Source organism: Stegostoma tigrinum, chromosome 47 (assembly GCF_030684315.1).
Source record: "Stegostoma tigrinum isolate sSteTig4 chromosome 47, sSteTig4.hap1, whole genome shotgun sequence".
Lineage (NCBI taxonomy): Eukaryota > Metazoa > Chordata > Chondrichthyes > Orectolobiformes > Stegostomatidae > Stegostoma > Stegostoma tigrinum.
This window is the reverse complement of record NC_081400.1, coordinates 2,879,516-2,903,904: the sequence shown is the minus strand read 5'-3', so window position 1 is coordinate 2,903,904 and position 24,389 is coordinate 2,879,516. Positions and strand designations below refer to the sequence as shown.

At 54.6% G+C, this 24,389-nt stretch overlaps 1 protein-coding gene across 1 annotated transcript in view; it reads right to left on the bottom strand.

The window, feature by feature from the left end:
• Positions 1-24,389, bottom strand: part of LOC125449734 (thrombospondin type-1 domain-containing protein 4-like) — an 85,771-nt gene that overhangs the window by 21,122 nt on the left and 40,260 nt on the right. Inside the window, exons 4-6 of the mRNA XM_059642973.1 lie at positions 21,111-21,781; positions 19,084-20,047; positions 9,630-9,732 (exon numbers count right to left, since the gene is read on the bottom strand). Of these exons, the coding sequence (XP_059498956.1) occupies positions 9,630-9,732; positions 19,084-20,047; positions 21,111-21,781 (1,738 nt within the window). The remainder of the gene's footprint in view (positions 1-9,629; positions 9,733-19,083; positions 20,048-21,110; positions 21,782-24,389) is intronic.

The window sequence follows — 24,389 nt, the reverse complement described above, 5'->3', positions numbered from 1 at the left end:
GAGACAGGACAAATCCCCCACCCCTCACCTCAGATGAAAACTTGGGCCCCCTCGGCACACACACATGGTCCCAATATCGAACTGCAATTAAAACATTTAGCTGAGAGCTTTGCTGGAGCTGGATATAAGGCAGGCCATTCAGCTGGGGGCAGCTGGGCAGGGCAAGGTTTGAGCAGACTGGGACCCAGGCTCCCTCCCAGAACAGAGTGGGGTGAGAGAGATATAATAGAAAGGGGAGGAGAGAGAAGAGAAGGAGGGGGAGAGAGAGAGAGAGGAGAAAGCGGGGGGAGAGAGAGGAGAAAGGGGGGGAGAGAGAGAGGAGAAAGTGGGAGAGAGAGAGAGGAGAAAGGGGGGGGAGAGAGAGAGGAGAAAGGGGGGGGAGAGAGAGGAGAAAGGGGGGGAGAGAGAGAGGAGAAAGTGGGAGAGAGAGAGAGGAGAAAGGGGGGGAGAGAGAGAGGAGAAGGGGGGAGAGAGAGAGGAGGTGGGGGAGAGAGAGAGGAGAAAGGGGGAGAGAGAGAGGAGAAGGGGGGAGAGAGAGAGAGGAGAAGGGGGGGGAGAGGGAGGAGAAAGGGGCAGAGAGAGAGAGAGGAGAAGGGGGGAGAGAGAGAGGAGAAAGGGGGAGAGAGAGAGGAGAAGGGGGGAGAGAGAGAGGAGAAAGGCGGGGAAAGAGAGAGGAGAAAGTGGGGGGAGAGGGAGGAGAAAGGGGGGGAGAGAGAGGAGAAAGTGGGAGAGAGAGAGAGGAGAAAGGGGGGGAGAGAGAGAGGAGAAGGTGGGAGAGAGAGAGGAGGTGGGGGAGAGAGAGAGGAGAAGAGGGGAGAGAGAGAGAGAGAGGAGAAGGGGGGGAGAGAGAGAGAGGAGAAAGGGGGGGAGAGAGAGGAGAAAGGGGGGGAGAGAGAGAGGAGAAAGTGGGAGAGAGAGAGAGGAGAAAGGGGGGGAGAGAGAGAGGAGAAAGGGGGGGAGAGAGAGAGGAGAAGGGGGGAGAGAGAGGAGAAAGTGGGAGAGAGAGAGGAGAAAGGGGGGGAGAGAGAGAGGAGAAGGGGGGAGAGAGAGAGGAGAAGGGGGAAGAGAGAGAGGAGGTGGGGGAGAGAGAGAGGAGAAAGGGGGAGAGAGAGAGGAGAAAGGGGGAGAGAGAGAGGAGAAGGGGGGAGAGAGAGAGGAGAAAGGCGGGGAAAGAGAGAGGAGAAAGGGGGGGAGAGGGAGGAGAAAGGGGGAGAGAGAGAGAGGAGAAAGGGGGGAGAGAGAGAGGAGAAGGGGGGAGAGAGAGAGGAGAAAGGGGGAGAGAGAGAGGAGAAAGTGGTCGGGACAGAGAGAGGAGGAGGGGGGCTGAAAACGGGAGGAGAGAGAGAAGAGAAAGAGAGGTTGGGTGAGAGGGAAGAGAAATAGACAGGGGAGATGGAGAGAGAGAGAGAGAGAGGGAGAGAGAGGGGAAAGGTGGAGGGTGATGTCGAATATTGCTGAATGGGCCTATTGGCAGATGTACAGCCTGGGGGTAGAGTCCGGGCACTGTGTGATAATAGGGACACTTCCGAGCTGGCTCTCTGTTATTCATGTTTGGGTGAGAGACGGGGAGACCAATCTTACACCTTCCCCAACTCTTGCCACCCTTCCGTCAGGCGAATGCCACCTTGCTGCTGGTGCCCAGTGTTCGCGACACCCTGCGCGGGGGAGAAATCTGTCCCCTCCCCACTGTCTTTCCCCACACCACCCCTCCACCACCTCCCCAGCTCCGTCCCACTTGCAGCAGGAGTGCAGTCCATTCTGAGAGCGACATAACTATGTGGGAGTGTCAAAGAACTTGGCAGGGAGCTTTCAATTCAGGGGAGGGGAGAAGGAAAGAAAATAAAATCACAAATTCCTGGACCGATTTCAGAAAAAGTGCTCACATATTTATAAAGAAGAAAAAAGCTGAAGCCATGGGGAACGCCCAGAGTGTGCGGAGGGACCATGACTGCACACTGGCCTTGGAGAACAGGCGGGGCACATTGCCAGAGGCACCAGGGGAACACAGCTGTACCAACTAAGCCGAACGTCCCCTTCCACGGAATATTTGACTGAGCTATATCATCCTGGGCGGAATCGCGGAGCCTGGCGTAGGCTATTGTGCCCTTCGTGCCATCGGTAGCCCTTCTGACGCACATCCTTACCCAGCACCAAGCCTGGTCATGCCATCTCCACCCAGCGCCCCTCTCGACTCGTTCTGCGGCTACCACGTTCCCTCTCTACTCCCTGGGCGAAAATGTTTTCTCTCTCACATTATTTCCGTTGCACCCTTTCCAACCCCTCCACCAATTCACCCCTGCAAACTCCCTTTCTTGTTCCTTTTTACAACCGGGAACAGCCTCTCTCCAACTACTCCACCTGACCCATACTCACCATTTTTTGCAAACCTCTCTTGGATCTCTCCTTCTCACTGCCCTCTTCTCTCCCAGAACTTAGAGTCATGCAGACGCACAGTGTGGAAACAGACCCTTCAGTCCAACTCGTCTGTGTTGACAAGATATCCTCCAGTCCCGATTGCGAGGACTTAGCCCATAACTGTCTAATCAACTTCCTATTCATGCTCCCATCCAGATGCCTTCTAAATGTTCCAACTGTACCATTGATATACTTTCATTGGAGGCAGTTCAGAGCAGATTTGAGCTCTCGGGAGGGGCTGGGGCTATTTTCCCAGGAGTGTTAGAGGCTGAGGCGTGACCTTCTAGAGGTTTATGAGGGGCATGGATAGGGTGAGCAGCCAGAGTCTTTTACCCAGGGTAGGAGAGTCCAAAACTAGAGGGATATAGGTTAACGGTGAATGGGGCAAGATTTAAAAAGGGCCTAAGGGGCAACATTTTCATGCAGAGGGTGGCGTGTGTATGGAACGAGATGCCACAGGAAGTGGTGAAGGCTGGTATGGTTACAACATTTAAAAGTTATTGGGATGGGGACGCGGAAGGAAAGGGTTTGGAGGGATATGGGCTCGTCACTGAGGTTTCCTGTCCCCTGGAACATTCCTGTCAACCAGTCCTGCCCTTTCTCCACAGTGTGTTCACCTTCCTTCCTGGAACATGTCATCTTCAGAGAACGGTTCGGAGAGTTTAGCTCGGGCAGGAGATTGTTGGGATGATACAGGACCGGGCTCTTCCACAGAGGCACAGAAGATAGGAGGAGGAGTACTAGGAGTACTGCTCGCTGTAGGCCATTCAGGCCCTTGAGCCTGCCTGGCTGTTCAATAGCATTGTGGCTGATTGTCCAACCCGTTCCCCTGTTTGTATATTCTGCCGACAAACTCATGCAAACAGTTGTTTAAATGAGTCTCGAGACATTTGGAAGAGAGTTAACATGGCACACAGGGAGTGGAATGCTAGTTTGGGGTAAGATGGAACAGACATGATGGGCTGAATGGCCTCGACCCACAGCTCTGTAACGAGGAGTTGGCGAATCATTCCAGACGCTGGCAAGGGTGGGTTGCCGTGGAGGGAAATGTTTGAGGTAGGACACAGGTGACCAAACTGGGCTGCGTTGCAGAAGAAAGAAGCGGCTGCTGGTCGACACCAGGAGGAAACGCTACACAAGGAGAATCTGCAGGTTGTCTCTGAGTGAGGGGGGTGGGGGGGACAGACAATAACTCACAGGCGAAAGGGAGCTTCTGGCCCCGCGGACATCCGCCTGGTTCAATGGAGGTGATCAATCACAGACCCCAGAGTCAGGGAAATATTGACACGGGTGATGTGGGGGAGGGGTGGGTCTGGTGGTGGGGACAGTGCCATAAAAAGCCCACCTCACCTCCTGCACATCACTAGGGGGTCAGGGGGAGACAGGGCGAGGGTGAGAGGGAGGAGAGTGAGAGAGAAAGAGACGGAGAGGGAGACGGAGACGCAGAGGGAGAGGCAGAGGGAGAGGCAGAGGGAGACGCAGAGCGAGAGGCAGAGGGAGAGGCAGAGGGAGGAGTGTGTGTGAGAGAGAGGGAGGAGTGTGTGTGAGAGAGAGGAGTGTGTGTGTGTGTGTGAGAGAGAGAGGAGTGTGTGAGAGAGAGAGAGAGAGAGGAGTGTGTGAGAGAGAGAGGGGAGTTAGAGAGAGTCAGAGAGGATTGGGGGGTGCAGGAGGGAGGTTGCAGGAGCGGGGTTGCAGGAGCGGTGGGGGGAAGAGAGTGAGCGGGACAGCACAAGAGTGAAAGATCAAGAGATAGTGGGTGAAAGACAGCAAGACAGACAGGACACGGGAGAGGGTGGGTGTCCGAGTGTGTGCATATGTGCTGTACAGGGTTCGGTATTGCCCAGAAAGAAGAGGAGGGTGTTGATCTGACACCCAACTGCCTTCATTGTGAAGGATATTTTCTGTTCACAGCTTCTTTTCCCCCCCGTAGCAAACGGTGAGGGCTGCTGGTTATTGTGTGGGGTCTGCCAAGCTCTGACTATGACTGGAAGTGAACACTCTCAGCCTCCCTCTATTGGACGGGAAACAGAGCCCTCACAGCTGCTCGTACAAAAGGTCACTGTGACTCAAAGGTTAGCATCCACAGACCCGTCCAAAATAATTTTCCAGTGGTTTTAAGGAAGCAGCGAGCTTATAACTTCAAGGCGTTCCTCTCCCAAAGCTGTTGGCTCTCACTGGGGTGTGGGATTCACCTTCTCTCCTGAAGGTGCTGACCCTCACTGGGTTACGGGGACGCCCTCCTCCCCCGAAGGTGCTGACCCTCACTTGGGTACGGGGACGCCCTCCTCCCCCGAAGGTGCTGACCCTCACTGGGGTACGGGGACGCCCTCCCAAAGGTACTGATTCTCGCTGGGGCACACGGTCCCCACTCCTGAAGGTGCTGACTCTCATCGGGGTATGGGGTCCCCCTCCGGAAGATGCTGTCCCTCACTGGGGTACGGGGTCCCTCTCCCAAAGGTGCTGTCACTCACTGGGGTATGGGGTCACCCTCCGGAAGGTGCTGTCTCACACTGGGGTACGGGGTCCCCCTCCGGAAGGTGCCGGCCCTCACTGGGGTATGGGGTGCCCCTCCGGAAGATGCTGACACTCACTGGGGTATGGGGTCACCCTCCGGAAGATGCTGTCCCTCACCGGGGTACGGGGTCCCCCTCCGGAAGGTGCTGACCCTCACTGGGGTAAGGGGTCCCTCTCCCGGAGGTGCTGGCCCTCACTGGGGTACGGGGTCCCCCACCCCGGAAGGTGCTGACCCTCACTGGGGTATGGGGTCCCCCTCCGGAAGGTGCTGACCCTCACTGGGGTACGGGGTCCCCCCCCCCCGGAAGGTGCTGACCCTCACTGGGGTAAGGGGTCCCTCTCCCGGAGGTGCTGGCCCTCACTGGGGTACGGGGTCCCCCTCCGGAAGCTGCTGACCCTCACTGGGGTAAGGTGTCCCCCTCCGGAAGGTGCTGACCCTCCCTGGGGTGCGGGGTCCCCCTCCGGAAGGTGCTGACCCTCACTGGGGTAAGGTGTCCCCCTCCGGAAGGTGCTGACCCTCACTGGGGTAAGGGGTCCCTCTCCCGGAAGGTGCTGACCCTCACTGGGGTAAGGGGTGCCCCTCCGGAAGGTGCTGACCCTCACTGGGGTGCGGGGTCCCCCCCCGGAAGGTGCTGACCCTCACTGGGGTACAGGGTCCCCCTCCGGAAGGTGCTGACCCTCACTGGGGTAAGGGTCCCCCTCCGGAAGGTGCTGACCCTCCCTGGGGTGCGGGGTCCCCCTCCGGAAGGTGCTGACCCTCACTGGGGTAAGGGGTCCCCCTCCAGAAGGTGCTGACCCTCACTGGGGTCAGGGGTCCCTCTCCCGGAAGGTGCTGACCCTCACTGGGGTAAGGGGTCCCCCTCCGGAAGGTGCTGACCCTCACTGGGGTGCGGGGTCCCCCCCTGGAAGGTGCTGACCCTCACTGGGGTATGGGGTCCCCCTCCGAAATGTGCTGACCCTCACTGGGGTACGGTGTCCCCCACCCTGGAAGGTGCTGACCCTCACTGGGGTATGGGGTCCCCCTCCGGAAGGTGCTGACCCTCACTGGGGTAAGGGGTCCCTCTCCCGGAGGTGCTGGCCCTCACTGGGGTACGGGGTCCCCCTCCAGAAGGTGCTGACCCTCACTGGGGTAAGGGTCCCCCTCTGGAAGGTGCTGACCCTCCCTGGGGTGCGGGGTCCCCCTCCGGAAGGTGCTGACCCTCACTGGGGTACGGGGTCCCCCCCCCGGAAGGTGCTGACCCTCACTGGGGTAAGGGGTCCCTCTCCCGGAGGTGCTGGCCCTCACTGGGGTACGGGGTCCCCCTCCGGAAGGTGCTGACCCTCACTGGGGTAAGGGTCCCCCTCCGGAAGGTGCTGACCCTCCCTGGGGTGCGGGGTCCCCCTCCGGAAGGTGCTGACCCTCACTGGGGTATGGGGTCCCCCCCCCGGAAGGTGCTGACCCTCACTGGGGTATGGGGTCCCCCTCCGGAAGTTGCTGACCCTCCCTGGGGTGCGGGGTCCCCCTCCGGAAGGTGCTGACCCTCACTGGGGTATGGGGTCCCCCTCCGGAAGGTGCTGACCCTCCCTGGGGTGCGGGGTCCCCCTCCGGAAGGTGCTGACCCTCACTGGGGTAAGTGGTCCCCCTCCGGAAGGTGCTGGCCCTCACTGGGGTGCGGGGTCCCCCTCCGGAAAGTGCTGACCCTCACTGGGGTACGGGGTCCCCCCCCCCGGAAGGTGCTGACCCTCCCTGGGGTGCGGGGTCCCCCTCTGGAAGGTGCTGACCCTCACTGGGGTACGGGGTCCCCCTCCGGAAGGTGCTGACCCTCATTGGGGTACGGGGTCCCCCTCCGGAAGGTGCTGACCCTCACTGGGGTAAGTGGTCCCCCTCCGGAAGGTGCTGGCCCTCACTGGGGTATGGGGTCCCCCTCCGGAAGGTGCTGACCCTCACTGGGGTATGGGGTCCCCCTCCGGAAGGTGCTGGCCCTCACTGGGGTATGGGGTCCCCCTCCGGAAGGTGCTGACCCTCACTGGGGTAAGGGGTCCCTCTCCCGGAGGTGCTGGCCCTCACTGGGGTACGGGGTCCCCCTCCAGAAGGTGCTGACCCTCACTGGGGTAAGGGTCCCCCTCTGGAAGGTGCTGACCCTCCCTGGGGTGCGGGGTCCCCCTCCGGAAGGTGCTGACCCTCACTGGGGTACGGGGTCCCCCCCCCCGGAAGGTGCTGACCCTCACTGGGGTAAGGGGTCCCTCTCCCGGAGGTGCTGGCCCTCACTGGGGTACGGGGTCCCCCTCCGGAAGGTGCTGACCCTCACTGGGGTAAGGGTCCCCCTCCGGAAGGTGCTGACCCTCCCTGGGGTGCGGGGTCCCCCTCCGGAAGGTGCTGACCCTCACTGGGGTATGGGGTCCCCCCCCCGGAAGGTGCTGACCCTCACTGGGGTATGGGGTCCCCCTCCGGAAGTTGCTGACCCTCCCTGGGGTGCGGGGTCCCCCTCCGGAAGGTGCTGACCCTCACTGGGGTGCGGGGTCCCCCTCCGGAAGGTGCTGACCCTCACTGGGGTAAGTGGTCCCCCTCCGGAAGGTGCTGGCCCTCACTGGGGTGCGGGGTCCCCCTCCGGAAAGTGCTGACCCTCACTGGGGTACGGGGTCCCCCCCCCCGGAAGGTGCTGACCCTCCCTGGGGTGCGGGGTCCCCCTCCGGAAGGTGCTGACCCTCACTGGGGTACGGGGTCCCCCTCCGGAAGGTGCTGACCCTCATTGGGGTACGGGGTCCCCCTCCGGAAGGTGCTGACCCTCACTGGGGTAAGTGGTCCCCCTCCGGAAGGTGCTGGCCCTCACTGGGGTATGGGGTCCCCCTCCGGAAGGTGCTGACCCTCACTGGGGTATGGGGTCCCCCTCCGGAAGGTGCTGGCCCTCACTGGGGTATGGGGTCCCCCTCTGGAAGGTGCTGACCCTCACTGGGTTATGGGGTCCCCCTCCGGAAGTTGCTGACCCTCACTGGATGTAGCACGTGGTGCTATTATGGTGACGCTAGGAGCCCAGAGTGACAGAGATGGGAGTCGATTTGAAGCAGTACTTATGGAGTCGGGAAGATGAATTTTAACTGAAACCATCTGAGTGCCGGGTGTCTGCAGCATAAGCCCTTGTCTTGCGCAGGACAGGATACCGTCGAGACTAAGAGAATATCTAACAGAGGCTCGAAGGCTTTAGTTTTCGCCACCACAGTCTGCGCAGCAGGGAGCAGGGCTTTGAAAGCAGCGACGTGTCACAGCAATGTCTCCCCACCGCCCCCCCCCCCCCCCCCACCCCCGACCCGACACAGCGAGGGGCTCAGCAGGCTGGGGTCTGTCTCTGACAGTGCTGTGGATACCAAACCGGTTTCTACCTCTCAAAGGAGCGAAAAGAAATATAGAGAGCGGTGGTGGAGTGGGTGTTCGAGGGGGAGGTGGTGGTCAGGGATGGGACAGAGAGAAGGAGAGAGAGAGAGAGAGAGAAAATAAAAGAGGATGGGGGTGGCAGACAGAGAGTGAGCGAAAGAGGGAGAGACAGATATAATGAGAGCAAGTGAGAGAGAGAGACAGCAGAGACGGAGAGAAAGTGGGGGGGAAAGAGAGAGAGGGAGGGAGTGACAGAGACGGAGAGGGAGAGGAATCCAGAGAGAGAAATTGAGAGAGATAGTGAGAGTGAGCTAGAGAAAGTAAGAAAGAGAGGGCAGAGAGAGAGAGAGAGAAAAATGGTGGGGGGGTGGTGGGGTCACAAGGCACTGGCACTGTCACAAGACAATCCTTCGAAAGAGCAGGTACGGACCGAGTGGGCTGAATGGTCTACCTGCTGATTCTGTTGAGTTGGAGAATTTGCATTTCTTTTCTGGTTGACCTTCCCTGCCACCAAACGTCCTCGCCACCGCGCAGCCCCCCAACCGCACCCTTTGCCCACTCCCAAATCCTGAGCGAACTTTTAGTCAGTCAGGCACCAGTAGCTATTCCTGCTGGTGTTCCGCTGTCAGTGCGAGGGGACAGGGACAGGTCTCTGTGGTGATTAAGCCATACAGCATGGACCTCCATCCGTTAGGGCCACTGTCTGCACACCCTGACGGTGCTGGAGGGTGTCTGCTCAATGCACCACCCCTACCCCAAAACCCACCCCCTCCCCAGCAACTTCTGCACCCTTCCGAAACAGCCCAGTTCCGCCTTGTTAGCCCAAGGGTTGTGCGTCATCCTAAGCCCAGGCAAACTCTGCTAAAGATGTCACTGCAATGTTTGCCCTTTATCTCTGCTGCGCTCCTCGGTAAGGAGTGGGTTAGTGAGAGTGACAGCGCCTGGAACATTGTCCAGGAGTCCGCACAGCTTGCTCACGGGTATAAACATTGACAAGTCATGTTGCAGCTGTGTACAACCTGAGTTTGGCCTCGTTTGGAATATTCCGTGCGGTTCTGGTCCTCCACACTACCACAGGGCTTTGGAGAGGGCGCAGAAAAGGCTGTGGCCCAGTTTGGAAGGTATTAACTATGACGGGAGATCGGACAAACTCAATTTGCTTCCACTTGAGTGTCGGAGGCTGAGGGGTGACTGGATAGAAATTTACAAAATTCTGAGTATTTTGACCGTCCTTGGGTTCCGAGCCCTGAATTGTGTACTGGTGATCTCTCCAGTTTCCACCTCTGCTCTCTGAGCAGACCTTCAGCCAGCCGCGTAAACACCAGTAAATTGTTTTTCTGTTTCCTCTCACCTTCAGAGAAAGGTTCCCACTTGTAATATCGACCCATGAACTGCAGGTTGTTGAAGTGAGCGCACTGGACTTTTCGGGGGTCCGTCTCACCCGTGAGACAGGGCTGGAGAGAGAGAAAGAGAGAGAGAGAGAGAGAGAGAGAGAGGGTGGGGGGGGGGGTGTTCCGGTAGGGGTAGGGAAAGAGATTGTTAGTACTGTTCTGGAGTTAAACACAAGGAAATCTTTTCACATATCACATTTAAGCTGCAGAGCGTTCAGTGCAGATTTACCAGACTGGGAGTTTTTCACTGGCATGTCCTGGTTTGAGAGGCAACCTTACTGAAGTTTATAACATCTTGAAGATTAGACAGTAATAATAGGTGCCTTTTCCTCAGGATGGGGCATTTCGAGACAGCGAGGGGGCATGTTTTTAAGGTGAGAGGCAATTTTTATTAGATTAGATTCCCTACAGTGTGGAAACAGGCCCTTCAGCCCAACAAGTCCACACTGCCCCTTGAAGCATCCCACCCAGACCCATCCCCCAATAACCCACACATCCCTGAACACTGCGGGTAATTTAGCATGGCCGATCCACCTAGCCTGCAGGTCTTTGGACTGTGGGAGGAAACTGGAGCACCCGGAGGAAACCCACGCAGACACGCGGAGAACGTGCAAACTGCACACAGACAGTTACCCGAGGCTGGAATCAAACCCGGGTCCCTGGCGCTATGAGGATGCAGTGCCACCCTAACAGAGGATGGTTTGTGTGTGGAATGAACTTCCTGAGGGAGCGGTGGATGCGGGTACAGTTACAGAGTTTAAAGGACATTTGGATAGCTACATAGATTGGAAAGGATGGAGGGATACAGGCCAGGAGCAGGCAGGTGGGACTGGTTTAGTTTGGGAACATTGACTGGTTGGGTTGAATGAGTGGCTGGGGGTGGTGGGTTGGGGGCATGCAGACTTGAGAGGGAATGGGGTGTTGGCCCTTAATAAAAAGTTGGGGAGGAACCTTAAAACTCAAACTGCGGAGAGTAGGGAGCAAGATTAGGGTACCGCTCCCTCACATAAAAGGGATGTCACAATCTGGAACCCAGGACCCCGACCACCCGACAGTGAGGGGACATTTATTTTAATTCAGCTGGGGGCTGTGGGGGACGCTGAGCTGGGCCCAGAGTTTAATCGCCCATTACCTAGTTGCCCCTGCAGACTTAGTCACGGTCCTCAAGCTGGAGGGATATGGCCTGGCAGTCTCTGGCAGTCAGCAGCAGACAGGGAGTGGGTGGAGATCGAGCCCAACATGGAGCGACTGCACGCCCGCAGCTAAAGAAGGGCTGTAATTTGGAGTTCCTAACCTTATTTATTACTTTTTGCTGGCACAAACTGTAATGTCGAATTTTTAACACACTCCTTTATCTTCCTACTTTGTACCTAAGATTTCGTACAGAAGTACCTTGGACCTAAGATGGTGCAGGGAATGGTGACTTTGTAGACTTGTCACTGGACTCCTGCATCGTTGTACTTGAGCACCCATGGCAACAAAAGCTCATTCTAACTCCAAACAGACTTCAGATAAATCTCAGCCACAGTCTGCCTGAAACTTGCAGAATACTGAGAGCGTGTGTGTGTGAGGGAAGGACTGGGAGGACAGGGAGGAGGAGAAGAGGAGAGAGTGATAACAGCATGAGGAGAACAAAAACAGAAGTTGCTGGAAAAGCCCTGCAGGTCTGGCAGCATCTGGGAAGGGAAATCTGAGTTCATAGTTTGAGTCCAGTGGCCCTTCCTCAGAACCCAGACCAGAAATGTTAACTCTGATTTTTTCGCTTCACAGAAGCTGCCAGACCGACTGAGCTTTTACAGCAATTTTAGTTTTTGTTTATGATTTACAGCATCCACAGTTCTTTTAGTTTTTATTATGAATGAGGGGAAGATGTCTCCACCAGCAGGAGAAAACAGGGCCCAGGGGCACAGTTTCAGTGTGAAGGGACGACCCTTTCGAACTGAGATGAGGAGGAATTTCTTCAGCCAGAGGATGATGAATCTGTGAAATTCATTGCCACAGAGGGCTATGAAGATCAAGTCTTTCAGTGTCTTTCTGACAGAGATAGAGGGGTTTTTTGTTAGTGAGGGGATCAAAGGTTACAGGGAGAAGTCAGCAGAGAGGAGTGGGGTCGAGTAACATATCAGCCATGATTGAACAGTGGAACAGACTCAATGGGCCAAATGACCCAATTCTGCTCCTCTATCTAATGGAGGAAACATTCCTTCTTCCAGAGGGTAAAGAAGCCGCAGAATTCTCTACAACAGAAAACTACGGAGGCCAGGTCATCGAACAAATTTAAAACTTAAAGAGAGATGGATCATGTGTAAGATTTTTAAAACACTGCGGTACAGGATCAGCCAGGAACCAACTGAATGGTGTGGCAAGCGTGACAGGCTTGGCCCGAGATGTCAGCGTCACCAGGTTTGGAATTCTGCCCGATGCCCATGATCCCAGTACGTCAACCTAGTGACGTTCTTACTGTGCCACCATCAGCACATTGGACTGGTCTGCGAAGCCACAGAATTGTGTGACTGCTGCTGTACCTTAAGGGTATTTGATGGGTTTTATTCTTGGGGGCGGAGAGAGAGAGAGACAGAGAGACCGGAGGAGAGGTGCTGAGCTGTCTGTGGCAATGTAAACGCTTGTGAAGCATTGGTGTGCATTTTTTAAAAACGTTGGAACCTGGCTGAGTCTGGCCACCTCGCTCAGAACCAGGGTTTCTAGTTTTTTTTCCCCAGAAGAAACTGTCAAGAGTCTTGAATAAGCAGATAGACTACACCCCAGAGTTCTTAAGGAGATAGCTGAAGAGATAGCGGTGATCTTTCAGGAATCGCTAGAGTCAGGGAGGGTTCCAGAGGACTGGAAAATCGCTAACATGACACCCCTGTTTAAAAAGGGAGTAAGACAAAAGATGGAAAATTGCAGGCCAATTAGCCTAGCCTCGGTCGTGGGTAAGATTTTGGAGTCCATTGCAAAGGATGAGATTTCTGAATATTTGCAAGTATATTGTAAAGTAGGGTAAAGTCAGCATTGTTTCATCAAGGGGAGGCCATGCCCGACAAATCTGCTACAATTCCTTGAGGAGGTAGTGAGGAGGGTAGACCAAGGAGAGCCAATGAATGTTATCTACCTGGGCTTCAAGAAGGCCTTTGACAAGGTGCCGCTCCAAATTGATGCTAGAAGGCTAGTGATGGGAGATAAGGAAATAGCTGAAGAACTTAACAAGTACTTTGCGTCAGTCTTCACGGTGGAAGACATGAGTAGTATGCCAACAGTTAGGGAGAGTCAGGGGGCAGAGTTGAGTGTGGTAGGCATTACAAAAGGGAAAGTGCTAGAAAAGCTCAAGGGTCTAAAAATTGATAACTCTCCTGGCCCTGATGGGCTACATCCTAGAGTTCTGAGGGAGGTGGCTGAGGAAATAGCGGAGGCTTTGGTCGTGATCTTTCAAAAGTCACTGGAGTCAGGGAAAGTCCCAGATGATTGGAAAATCATTATTGTAACCCCCCTTGTTCAAGAAAGGATCAAGGCAAAAGATGGAAAATTATAGGCCGATTAGCCTAACCTCGGTAGTTGGTAAAATTCTAGAATCCATTGTCAAGGATGAGATTTCTATATTCCTGGAAGTGCAGGGTCAGATTAGAACAAGTCAGCATGGATTTAGTAAGGGGAGGTCATGCCTGACAAACCTGTTAGAATTCTTTGAAGAGGTAGCAAGTATGTTAGACCAGGGAAACCCAGTAGATGTTATCTATCTAGACTTCCAAAAGGGCCTTTGATACAGTGCCTCACGGGAGGCTGCTGAGCAAGGTGAGGGTCCATGGTGTTCGAGGTGAGCTACTGGCTTGGATTGAGGACTGGCTGTCTGACAGAAGGCAGAGAGTTGGGATAAAAGGCTCTTTTTCGTAATGGCAACCGGTGACGAGTGGTGTCCCGCAGGGTTCAGTGTTGGGGCCGCAGCTGTTCACTTTATATATTAATGATCTGGATGAAGGGACTGGGGGCATTCTGACAAAGTTTGCTGATGATATGAAGATAGGTGGACAGGCAGTTAGTACTGAGGAGGTGGGGAAGCTGCAGAAAGATTTAGACAGTTTAGGAGAGTGGTCCAGGAAATAGCTGATGAAATTCAATGTGAGTAAATGTGAGGTTTTGCACTTTGGAAAAAAGAATACAGGCAGAGGACTATTTTCTAAATGGTGAGAAAATTTGTAAAGCAGAAGTACAAAGGGATCTGGGAGTGTTGGTCCAGGATTCTCTAAAGGTTAACTTGCAGGTAGAGTCCGTAATTAAGAAAGCGAATGTAATGTTGTTTATCTGAAGAGGGTTGGAATATAAAAGCAGTGATGTGCTTCTGAGGCTTTAAAAAGCTCTAGTTAGGCCCCATTTAGAATACTGTGTCCAATTTTGGGCCCCACACCTCAGGAAGGACATTCTAGCCCTGGAGCGTGTCCAGCGGAGATTCACACGGATGATCCCTGGAATGGTAGGTTTAACGTATGACGAACAGCTAAGGATCCTGGGATTGTACTCATTAGAGTTTAGAAGGTTGAGGGGAGATCTAATAGAAACTTACAAGATAATGTATGGTTTAGAAGGGGTGGATGCTAGGAAGTTGTTTCCATTAGACGGGGAGACTAGGACCCGTGGGCACAGCCTTAAAATTAGAGGGGGTCAATTTAAAACTGAAATGAGACGACATTTCTTCAGCCAGAGAGTGGTGGGCTTGTGGAATTCATTACCACAGAGTGCAGTGGAGGCTGGGACGTTGGATGCCTTCAAGGCAGAGATCAACAAATTCTTGATCTCACAAGAAATCAAGGGCTACGGGGAGAGTGCAGGGAAGTGGTGTTGAAATGCCCATCAGCCATGACTTAAATGGCGGAGTAGACTTGATGGGCCGAACGGCCTTACTTCCACTCCTATGTCTTATGGTCTTATGGTCTAAGACACAGGCCCGTGGTGTTAGAGGCAAGGTGCTAGCATGGATAGAAGATTTGCTGTCTGGCAGAAAGCAGAGAGTGGGAACAAAAGGGTCTTCCTCAGGATGGCAGTTCCTCAAGGGTCAGTGTTGGGCCCACAACATTTCACTTTATACATTAATGATGTAGATGAAGGAACTGTGGCCATTCTGGCTAAGTTTGCAGGCAATACAAAGATAGGATGAGGGACAGGTAGTATTGAGGAGGTGGGGAGGCTGCAGAACGATTTGGGCAGGTGAGGAGAGTTGGCAAAGAAGTGGCAGGTGGAGTACAACGTTGGAAAGTGGGAGCTCTTTTGGTAAAAAGAATTACAGCATGGACTATTTTATAAATGGGGAGAAAATTCAGAAGTCTGAAGCGCAAAGAGCCTTTGGAGTTCTGGTCCAAGATTCTCTCAATGTAAACTTGCAGGTTGAGTCAGTAGTCTGGAAGACAAATGCAGTGTCGGCATTTATTGTGAGAGGACTTGAATATAAAAGCAGGGATGTACTACTGAGGCTTTCTAAGGCTCTGGTCAGGCCACATTTGGAGTATTGTGTGCGCTTTTGGGCCCCATATCTCAGGAAGAACGTACTGGCCCTGGAGCGGGTTCAGTGGACGTTCACAAGAATGGTCCCGGAAATGAAAAGCTTAACATATGAGGAGTGTCTGAGGACTCTGGGACTATACTCATTGGAGCTTAGAAGGACGAAGGGGGGATCTAATTGAAACTTACAGAATGCTGACTGGCCTGGATGTTGGGAAGATGCTTCCATTGGTAGGAGATGCTAGGACCTGAGGGCACAGCCTTAGAGTGAAGGGAAGACCTTTTAGAACAGAGATAAGGAGAAACTCCTTTGGCCAGAGAGTGGTGAATCTATGGAATTCACGACAACAAAAGGCAGTGGGGGCCAGGTCATTGAGTGCATTTAAGACTGAGATAGATAAGTTGTTGATTATCGAGGGGATCAAGGGTTACAGGGAGAAAAGCAGAATGGGGTTGAGTAACATATCTGCCACAATTGAATGGCGGAGCAGACGCGATGGGCCAAATGGCCTAATTTCTGCTCCTATGTCTTATGGTCAAAGCGGCTATTTTATTTCCTCCCTCTCTCCCAGTTAGAGCTAGAAGCTGGGGATTCCCTTCCTACTGTGGACAAGACAATCCACATTCAGAATTTGCCTTTTTGCCAAAGGCTGCGTTTAGGGGATGTTTCTGTGTTGGAACAGTTAATTACTAATAATTACTGTGTCTATTATTCTGTTAAGTTTTCCAATAAAGTTAAGGTATGCTGAAAAAGCAATTTGCTGGAAAATCTCAGCAGGTCTGGCAGCATATGTGCAGAGAGATCAGGACTGATGTTTCGGATTGACAGACCCTTCCACAGAATTTATGTTGTTTTGTTCTTGGTTGTATTTTCACTGTGGTGTTTACATTGGTTAAGATCAAGCAGTTTAACTAGTCAAATTGCATCTGGAACACAGTACTTCACATCTGTCTTTGAATAAGAAAGTGTATCGGTCCAGCTATATTCCCAGGAGTGGAGGAAGCATGTGGTACGAATGCCTTTACTGGTCAGTGCTTTGAGTATGTGAGTTGGGAGGGTCGTGTTACACAGGACACTGGTGAGGCCACTATTGAAATACTGCATTCAATTCTGGTCTCCCAGCTATAGGAAGGATGTTGTGAAACTTGTGAGGGTTCAGAAAATATTTACAAGGATGTCGGAGATTTTGAGCTCTCGGGGGAGGCTGGGGCTATTTTCCGTGGAGCGTCGGACACGGAGGTCACCACCTTTTAGAGGCTCATAAAATCATGAAAGGCATGGAGAGGGTGAATAAACAGCGTCTTTTTCTCAGGTGGGGTGTTCAAATCTAGAGGGGCATAGGTTTAAGGTGAGGGGGCATAGATTAAAAAGGGACCTGAGGGGCAATGTTCTCGTACAGAGGGTGGTGCGTGTGTGGAATGAGCTGCCAGAGGAAGTGGTGGGGGCTGGTACAGTTACAGCATTTAAAAGGCATCGGGATGGGGGCATGGACCGGGAGGGTTTAGACGGATAGGGGCCAAATGCTGGCAAATGGGGCTGGATTAACTTAGAATATCTGGTCGGCATGGACGAGTTGGGCCAAAGGGTCTGTTTCCATGCTGTACAACCCCATACACTATGGTTGGCATGGATGTGTTGGGCCGAAGGGTCTGTTTCGGTGCCGTACATCTCTATGACTGTAAACAGTTTTGAGGGGTTCTGGTCTGGTCCGTAACTGCTGAGAGACTTTACACTGGGACACAGTGGGTTAATACAGAGTTAACTGTCTGGGGCAGTCAGAAATTCTGCAAGGTTTGGACCCAGTCAGTTGGGAAAAAGGATTGTTTCCTTTGCGCAAACAATCACAGATAAGAGAGACTCAGCGTCAATTCAAACAAGGGGATTTGTTAATGTACACAGACATACACAGAGGGCATTGTGCATGGAATGCGGATGGATGAGAAACCTTTGCAGAGATAACTGACCTCTGCCACGCCAATGAATCAGAAGGAGGGATAAAGAGAGAGAGAAAGGTTTGGGAAAACAGTTTGATGAAGTTACAGTAACATCGACTGTTTCTCAGGCCGTTGTGCCTGGCCGAGGACACTGCATTTTTGCCAAAAAGGAGATGAGAATCAAGTGACAGTGGGGCCAAATAGAATGAGCTCATTTTTCATCCAGGCACTGCATGAGTCAGCAAAGTATTTGTAACATACACACAGGCAAAGGCCATTAAGTGAGATTTGAAACCCAGACACAAACATTAGCGTAAATGAATGAATTACAGCTAGTAATGTATACAGCAGTGTTATTCCAACACCCAGCCTGTTACTGTAACATATAACTACAGACATCACCATTGTGCTCATAACCACACAAACCATTCTAATATTCACACTGAGGTACATAATATGCTTGCAAGACTGGGTAACACAAGGCTTTGTACACAGGACGTTCGCACTGGTATACGTGTATTTCAGAAAGATGACTTGCATCCAGCCACAATTTTGATCCGATATATACACCCAGTGAGTTGTTACACATGGTAGACTGATTAATAATGTCAGATCACATGGGGCTCTGGGAGAGTTTGCCAAATTGGAGGCAAAATTAGTTTAACGGCAGCAGACAGAGAGTGATGGTGGGGGGTCATTCCTCGGACTGGAGGCCTGTCCACCAGCGGTGTTCCACAGGGATCAGTTCTGGGTCCTCTTTTGTTTGTCATTGTGTAATTGATTTGGATGAGAATGTCAGCGAATGCTTAGTAAGTTTGCAGATCACAAAGTTGGCAGCATAGCGGGCAGTGAAGGAGCGTTCTCAAGATTACAAAGGGATCGTGATCAAATGGTTCGAAGGGTTGAGGAGTGGCAGATAGAGTTCAGTCTGGATAAACGTGAGATGTTGTAGGGCTCACACAATTCATGTCCTTGGGTAGTGTTGTAGAACAGAAGGACCTAGGGGTTCAAGTGTGTAATTCTGTGAAGTTTGCGTCACAGACAGATGGCAGTGGCGGGGGTGGATAAGAAGGCGTTTGGCGCACTTGCCTTCATTGCTCAGAGCTTTGAGTATAGGAGTGAGGATGTCATGTTGAGGTTGTAGAAGAGATTGCTGAGGCCTCTTCTGAAGTACTGTGTCCAGCTCTCGTCACACTGTTACAGGAAGGATATTATTAAGCTGGAGAGAGTTCAGAAGAAATTTACCAGGATGTTTCTGGGCATGGAAGGTTTGATTTCTAAGGAAAGGCTGGACAGGCTGGGACTTCGCTCTGGAGCATTGGACGCTGCAGGGTAACCTTATAGAGGTTTATAAAATCATCAGGGGCATGGGTAGAGACCCTTCTTCAGAAATCAGTTTACTATCTCTGAGGGGTATAGATTCGGTTAATGATAGTTACCTGTTCTCTCAGAGTGAGGATTTCAAGACTAGGGGGCACATCTTTAAAGTTGGTGGGGGGGGAGCGGAGAAGAGAGATTTTTAAAAAGTCACGAGCAGGACATCTGTTTTTACACAGAGAGTGGTTTGTGTGCGGAATGAACTTCCTGAGGAAGTGGCGGATGTGGGCACCGTTACAATGTTTAAAAGACATTTGGATAAGTACATGAATAGGAAACTATGGCATAAATGCTGTCCGCCCCACGCTTGAATTCAGCTCTGGTGTAGAGTGATCTAGACTCGAAACGTTAGCTTGCTCTCTCTCCGTGGACGCTGTCTGACTCACTGTGATCACCAACATTTGTTTTCAGTGCAGATTCCAGCATCGAGGATAAATTGTTCCTCAGGTTTGGAGGGATGTCGGCCAGGAGTAGGGCAGTTTGGGCTAGTTTGGATAGTGATTATGATTAGATTGAAGGGTCTGATCCCATGCAATATGGCTGTACACTGTATACAGAGAAGGACCCACACATCCCAGCACAAACGGATGAGCAAAAATAAACTTGGAGACTCACTGACAAGCTGCACATCTTGTACTGTTTGTCGGTTCCCGGACAGGACGCAGTCAGCCACTGATGTGGATTCCAGTCCTGGTGCCCCTCTGCCCCAGGGTCCAGTGGCCCTCCATAGTTCTGCCTTCGCGGCCGGCTGACTCTCCGCCCGGGATCCTGCCGGTTCCTGTGACGTTCCTTTGCCCCCTTGGCCTGGGCCTGAAGGCCATGCCCGGACGACTCATTGTAGGTGGGCCAATGTGGAGTATCCACCTTGGCCTGGGGAAACCCGGCACGCCACACACCCTTCCTCTGCGCTGCCTTCGCCGTATCCAGCTCAGGGTTTAACTTTTGCATTCTCTTGGTTGGAGGTCTAGTCTGGCTCTGTCCTCCCATGCCCTCCTGCCACACCCTCCCATCTGGCCCACTGATGTCCGGGGCCTGGGAAATAGACACGGGACCACCAGCTGAGGTGAAATTCCGCTCCCGAGAAGCATAGCTGGTAGACTTCAGCGGCTGCATTTCATCAGTCGCCAAGGGCCACAGGTCTCTTTGACGACGCACACCCCTGCCACGTTCCACAGGAGAGAGAGGGTCTTCAGGACTTGGTGAATTTGCAGGCCCGTCTCCCTCTTCCAGCTTGAGAGCCTTGGCAAAGCGGACTTTCTGCGGCCTGGTGAGTGGGGCCCTGCTGACTGGAGCCTCTGAAGCCTGGCCATCCATGCGACCTTCAGCGGCCTGCCAACTCCGGCCCTTAACGGAATCTTCGGCCTGGGCCTTGGGAGCCCTCTGCACCCGCCTGGCAGCCCACCTCCTCCGGGGCGAGGCCTCGGGGCTTGCGGTCTGCTGGGAGCCGCCCTCCTTTGCCATTGGGTGACGGCCGGGAGTCGTCTGCAGGAGGTGGGCCATGGCCCCATTCAGCTGGAAGTTTGAGGGGACCCTCCCATATCCGTACTGTCCGGGACGGATCACGCTCCTGCCCTGTGATCTGCAAGAAAAATAAAACAAAAAGGGAGCAAATTATCGGGGGAACTGCTCTGAGCCCGGTTTCTGTCAACCCCACACACCCAGCTTCCCCTCCCCACCAAATCCCCATGTCGGTATTGAGGTGACAGAGATAAGGAGGGGGTGTAGGAGCTGGAGGGGGATGGACGGGGTGCGGGGGGTGTGGAGGGGGTGCGGTGGAGTATGGAGGGGGTACGAGGGAGGGGGTTGGAGGGGGTGCGAGGGAGGGGGATGGAGGGGGTGCGAGGGAGGGGGATGGAGGGGGTGCGAGGGAGGGGGAGTGGGGGGAGTGGAGGGGGTGTAGAAGCTGGAGGGGGATGGACGGGGTGCGGGGGAGGTGGATGGACGGGGTGCGGGGAGGGGGATGTGGGGGGAGTGAAGGGGGTGCGGAGGAGTATGGAGGGGGTGCGAGGGAGGGGGTTGGAGGGGGTGCAGGGGAGGGGGATGGAGGGGGTGCGAGGGAGGGGGTTGGAGGGGGTGCGGCAGGGGTTGGAGGGGGAGTGGGGGGAGTGCGGCGGAGTATGGAGGGGGTGCGAGGGAGGGGGTTGGAGGGGGTGGAGGGGGTGGAGGGGCTGTAGGGAGCTGGAGGGGCATGGAACAGGATGGAGGAGGTGTTGGGAGTTGTGGAGGGGGTGCAGGGGGTGTGGAGCGGGTGGAGGAGAAGTGGATGGGGGTGTGGGGGGGGTGAAGGAGGGGTGGGGGAGGGGTAGAGGGAGTGTGGAGGAGGGGTGGAGGGGGTATGGGGGGCGTGAAGGAGGGGTGGGGTGGGGTGGAGGGGGTGTGGAGGAGGGGTGGAGGGGGTGTGGGGGGGGTGAAGGAGGGGTGGGGGAGGGGTAGAGGAGGTGTGGAGGAGGGGTGGAGGGGGTGTGGGGGGGGTGAAGGAGGGGTGGGGGAGGGGTGGAGGGAGTGTGGAGGGGTTGGAGAAGGGGTATTGGGGGTGCAGGAGGGGTATGGGGGTTGAAGGGCGTGACAGAGATGGGGAGGGGTTGCAGTGTATCACAGGGATCGGGGAAGGGGGCGGCGGTGAGCTGGGTGCTGGCTGGTACCTGTTGGTCGGGTGTAACTCCTGGCGGTTGAGGGACCTTCGATTCCCAGCCGAGACCCTCCAGTTGGGGGCGCTGCGTTGCCTGGGCTGCTGCGCCGTGCTCTGATTGGGTGTCAGTTGGGGTCTCGAGGAGGAGCCGGAGTCCCGACCAATCGAATCCCAAGCCCCGTACGGGGACGCCGTCTCCCCATTGGCCGAGCCCCGCTGCCTCTCGTGACCGGACTGCCCGTTGGTGCGGTAGAGGGGTAGAGAGCCTCGATTGGCCGGCCGCCCGTAGAGGTGGCGCGAGAGCGGCTCCCCATTGGCAGGGGTGTAGAGGCTGGCCCCTTGCTGGCTTGTCGCGCGGGACTCCCCGTAGAGAGGCAGGGCGTGGCGGCCGTTGGGAACCAGTTGGGCTTCGCTCTCCACATGCAGAGGGTAGGTCCGCCTCAAGGCCGAGACGGCCCGCTCGGGGTAGGACTCCCATCGGTTATCTGCCTCTGCAGCCCGGGCAGGCTCCCAGCCAGACCATGCCTGGGCCTCGTTCTCCTGTGGGAGGCATCGGCGGCTCCGGTGGGAGATGCCTGACCCACACGAGCTAGAACACGACGACCAGGCTCCCCAGGAACTCCAGACCCCGGCAATCCCCTCCACCGCCTCGAGGGCCGCCTGCCTCGATTTCCGCTGAGGTACCTACGAAGACAATCGGGGTGGGGGGGGGTGTAGAGAGAGAGAGATTCAATCCAAAGGTGGAAAACAGGAGCCGGGTGAGGCCATTCAGCCCACTCCACCATTCTGTACTGTCATGGCTGACCATCTAATTCGGCCCCCACCAGCATCTCATTGATCACAGAAACCCTACAGAGCGCAAAGAGGCCATTCGGCCCATTGAGTCCACCCCCCCACCACAAAGAGCTTTCAACCCTGCATTACGGCCAATCCCACCCTAACCCGCACATCCCTGGGCACTACGGGACAATTCAGCACGGCCAATCCACCCTAACCCGCACATCCCTGGGCACTATGGGACAATTTAGCACGGCCAATCCACCCTAACCCGCACATCCCTGGGCACTACGGGACAATTTAGCACGGCCAATCCACCCTAACCCACACATCCCTGGGCACTACGGGACAATTTAGCACGGCCAATCCACCCTAACCTGCACATCCCTGGGCACTACGGGACAATTTAGCACGGCCAACCCACCCTAACCCACACATCCCTGGGCACTACGGGACAATTTAGCACGGCAAATCCACTCTAACCCGCACATCCCTGGGCACTACGGGACAATTTAGCACGGCCAGTCCACCCTAACCCACACATCCCTGGGCACTACGGGACAATTTAGCACGGCCAGTCCACCCTAACCCGCACATCCCTGGGCACTACGGGACAATTTAGCACGGCCAACCCACCCTAACCCACACATCCCTGGACACTACGGGACAATTTAGCACGGCCAACCCACCCTAACCCGCACATCCCTGGGCACTACGGGACAATTTAGCACGGCCAATCCACCCTAACCTGCACATCCCTGGGCACTACGGGACAATTTAGCACGGCCAATCCACCCTAACCCACACATCCCTGGGCACTACGGGACAATTTAGCACGGCCAACCCACCCTAACCCGCACATCCCTGGGCACTACGGGACAATTTAGCACGGCAAACCCACCCTAACCCACACAACTCTGCCCTGTAGGAGGAAACCAGAGCACCTGGCAGGAACCCACTCAGACACTTGCCGGGGAACACGCAAACTCCCCACAGATAATCGTTGAATTTGGACCCAGGTCCCTGGTGCTGTGAGGCAGCAGTGCCAATATACCACCCCTTAAGACGTAGCAGGAAAAATGGTAATCGAACTCCTTGAAAACATTCAGTGTTCTGGCCTCAACAGCTTCCTGTAGCAGAGAATTCCACACACCCAGCTCTCAGGGTGAAAACGTTTCTCGTCATCTCCGTCCTATTCCATCTCCTTTAGACTGTTCCCCTCTAGTTCTGGATTCCCACTGTGTCATTGGGAATATCCTTCCTGTGTTTACTGCTATCTGGTCCTGTTAGAGTTTTATAGGTTTCTATGTGATCTCCCCTCATTGTTCAAAAATTCCAAAATCAGCCATAACTGACCCAGGCTGTCTTCAGATGTCAGACCTGTCATCCTAGGGATCAGTCTGGGAATCCCTCACATCGACCAAAACTGCACCAAGGCCCTGTATAACTCTAGCAAGACATCCCTGCTCCCACAGTGCCCTCGCTACGAAAAGTAAACATACGGTTTGCCTGTTAACGGCCTGCTGCTCTGACACACTCTCAGTGACTGGTGTTTGAGTACATTTAGATCTCATTCGGCATTCCTCTGTTCCCAATCTACCGCCAGTCACGTAATGAAAACAAAAATGCAACAAGGCTTGAGGTACCAGATATCCCCTACGTCCCCTCCCTATCTCTGTCACCCCCTCCCTATCTCTGTCACTCCCTCCCTATCTCTGTCACTCCCTCCAACCCCCTACACCCCCTCCCTATCTCTGTCACCCCCTCCAGCCCCCTATACCCCCTCCCTATCTCTGTCACTCCCTCCAACCCCCTACATCCCCTCCCTATCTCTGTCACCCCCTCCAGCCCCCACACCCCCTCCCTATCTCTGTCACCCCCTCCAGCCCCCTACACCCCCCCAATCTCTGTCACCCCCTCCAGCCCCCTACACCCCCTCCCTATCTCTGTCACCCCCTCCAGCCCCCTATACCCCCTCCCTATCTCTGTCACCCCCTCCAGCCCCCTACACCCCCTCCCTAGCTCTGTCACCCCCTCCAGCCCCCTACACCCCCCCAATCTCTGTCACCCCCTCCAGCCCCCTACACCCCCTCCCTATCTCTGATACCCCCTCCAGCCCCTACACTGCTCCCTATCTCTGTAACTCCCTACAACACTCCAAGCTCGCTACGTTCCTCCAATCTAGCCTCTCAAGCAGACCACAACTTCCATTATTCTGGATACCATTAGCTGCCTGATCTCAAGAATTCTCCCCCTAAACCTTTCTGTCCGTCTCTCTCTCTGTCTCTCTGATTCTCTCTCTCCCTGTCTTGCTCTGTTCTCCTGTACAACATCCTTAACAGGGCTATCTTTGACTAATCTTAGCAGTGTCTCCTTTTGCAGCTTGGTGTGATTTTTAGTCTGATTTACGTCCTGGTGAAGGATTTTCAGACGCCTTATGATGCTTCGGGTGGTATGTAAGTGAAAGGTATGTATCCTGTGAATTTCACCTTTAGTTCCTTCCTGCATAATTTTC